The sequence below is a fragment of the Chrysochloris asiatica genome, unplaced genomic scaffold (assembly GCF_000296735.1).
Source record: "Chrysochloris asiatica unplaced genomic scaffold, ChrAsi1.0 scaffold00517, whole genome shotgun sequence".
Taxonomy (NCBI): Eukaryota; Metazoa; Chordata; class Mammalia; order Afrosoricida; family Chrysochloridae; genus Chrysochloris; species Chrysochloris asiatica.
The window spans coordinates 277,689-279,179 of NW_006409035.1; the positions used below are offsets into that span (position 1 = coordinate 277,689).

The 1,491-nt window shown below is 37.0% G+C and overlaps 1 protein-coding gene across 1 annotated transcript; it reads right to left on the minus strand.

Annotated features, from left to right (window-relative positions):
- Positions 1 to 334: 334 nt before the first annotated feature.
- Positions 335 to 1,273, minus strand: LOC102827131 (olfactory receptor 7A5-like). The gene has a single exon (XM_006877495.1). The coding sequence runs from the start codon at positions 1,271 to 1,273 to the stop codon at positions 335 to 337; it is 939 nt and encodes a 312-aa protein (XP_006877557.1).
- Between the last annotated feature and the right edge of the window lie 218 nt (positions 1,274 to 1,491).

Sequence of the window (1,491 nt, forward strand, 5' to 3'; positions counted from 1 at the left end):
AAATCTAGAAATTGATACCACAACATTATGGGTTCGAAGAAAATAATGATGCTTTACAATGGGGTAATTGTATGCTAATAATGCATATCTTGCATTGGAAGGTCTGTTTCATACTAAACAATCTTCAGTCAATCTGAAGGCATGACTTATTGAAGGGATGATATTATTTAAATTTTAAAAAGAAATATGCAAGAATCAGTTGCTTATACCATATAAAAATGTAGATTAGATTCTGCAAAACAATGTAATTATGAGCTGATGAAAATATGATTTCTGTCTTAATGATTTTGAGCTGTGATGCTCATTATTAACTCTCTTGAGATAAAGCATCCTGTTATGTAGAGAATGTTTCTAAGTTAAACAGTTTTCTTAAGCCCTGTTTTATGTCCTTATTTCTAAGACTATAGATAAAGGGATTCAGCATGGGTGTGACAATGGTGTACATCACTGAAGCTATTGCAGGGGCCTTGGAATTTTGGGTAGCAGCAGAACTAAGATAAACTCCAAGGCCTGTACCATAGAATAAGCAAATAACTGAGAGATGAGACCCACAAATGGAAAAGGCTTTATACTTGCTTTCAGCTGATGTAATTCTCAAAATAGAGGACACAATCTTGCTATAAGAGAAAAGGATCCCAGTAAGTGGAATAATACCCAGAAGTCCAGTTGTAAAATACATCACTAAGTCATTGATGAAGGTGTCTGAACAAGCAAGTTGAACTATTTGACTAAGTTCACAAAAAAAGTGGGAGATTTCTAATTCTGTACAAAAAGACAGTCGCAAAATCATTAAGCCATGCAATAGAGAGTACACAATACTCAATAACCAGGATGCCAGAAGCATGAGGCCACAGAACAAGGGATTCATCATGACTGTGTAGTGAAGTGGGTGACAGATGGCCACAAACCGGTCATAGGCCATAACTGTCAAGAGGAAATTGTCTAACCCTCCAAAAAGAATGAAAAAATACATCTGAGTGATGCATTCTTCATACGTGATAACTTTATTCTGCATCTGAATGTTCAGTAGCATCTTTGGGACGGTGGTGGAGGTGAAACAAATGTCTGCAAAAGAGAGGTTGGAGAGAAAGAAGTACATGGGGGTGTGGAGGTGGGAATCCATTATGATGGCCAGGATGATGAGCAGATTCCCAGTGAAGGTGACCAGGTACATGAACAGGAACAATCCAAAGACGAGGGGCTCCAACTCTGGCTCATCTGAGAGTCCCAAAAGAATGAATTCTGAAATATGTGTTTGGTTTTGTTGTTCCATGTAACTTATGAAAGTACTGGAAAAAGAAAAGAACACTGCAAATTTAATCATAATCAATTAACAAAAATTAGACAGATGCACTATTGCTTATGTTTTGTTGTTTTTGTTACGAGTTTCCATGTTGGTTTTGACTCAAAATGAACCTGTATATATTTTCCAGGAGTGAATGGTGGGTTTGAACTGTAGACCTTGTGATCAGCACACCAGTGTTTATCCTA

Bases quoted from the DNA above. Each gene is read 5' to 3' on its own strand.
- LOC102827131 (XM_006877495.1), bottom strand. From the start codon at position 1,273: ATGGAACAACAAAACCAAACACATATTTCAGAATTCATTCTTTTGGGA.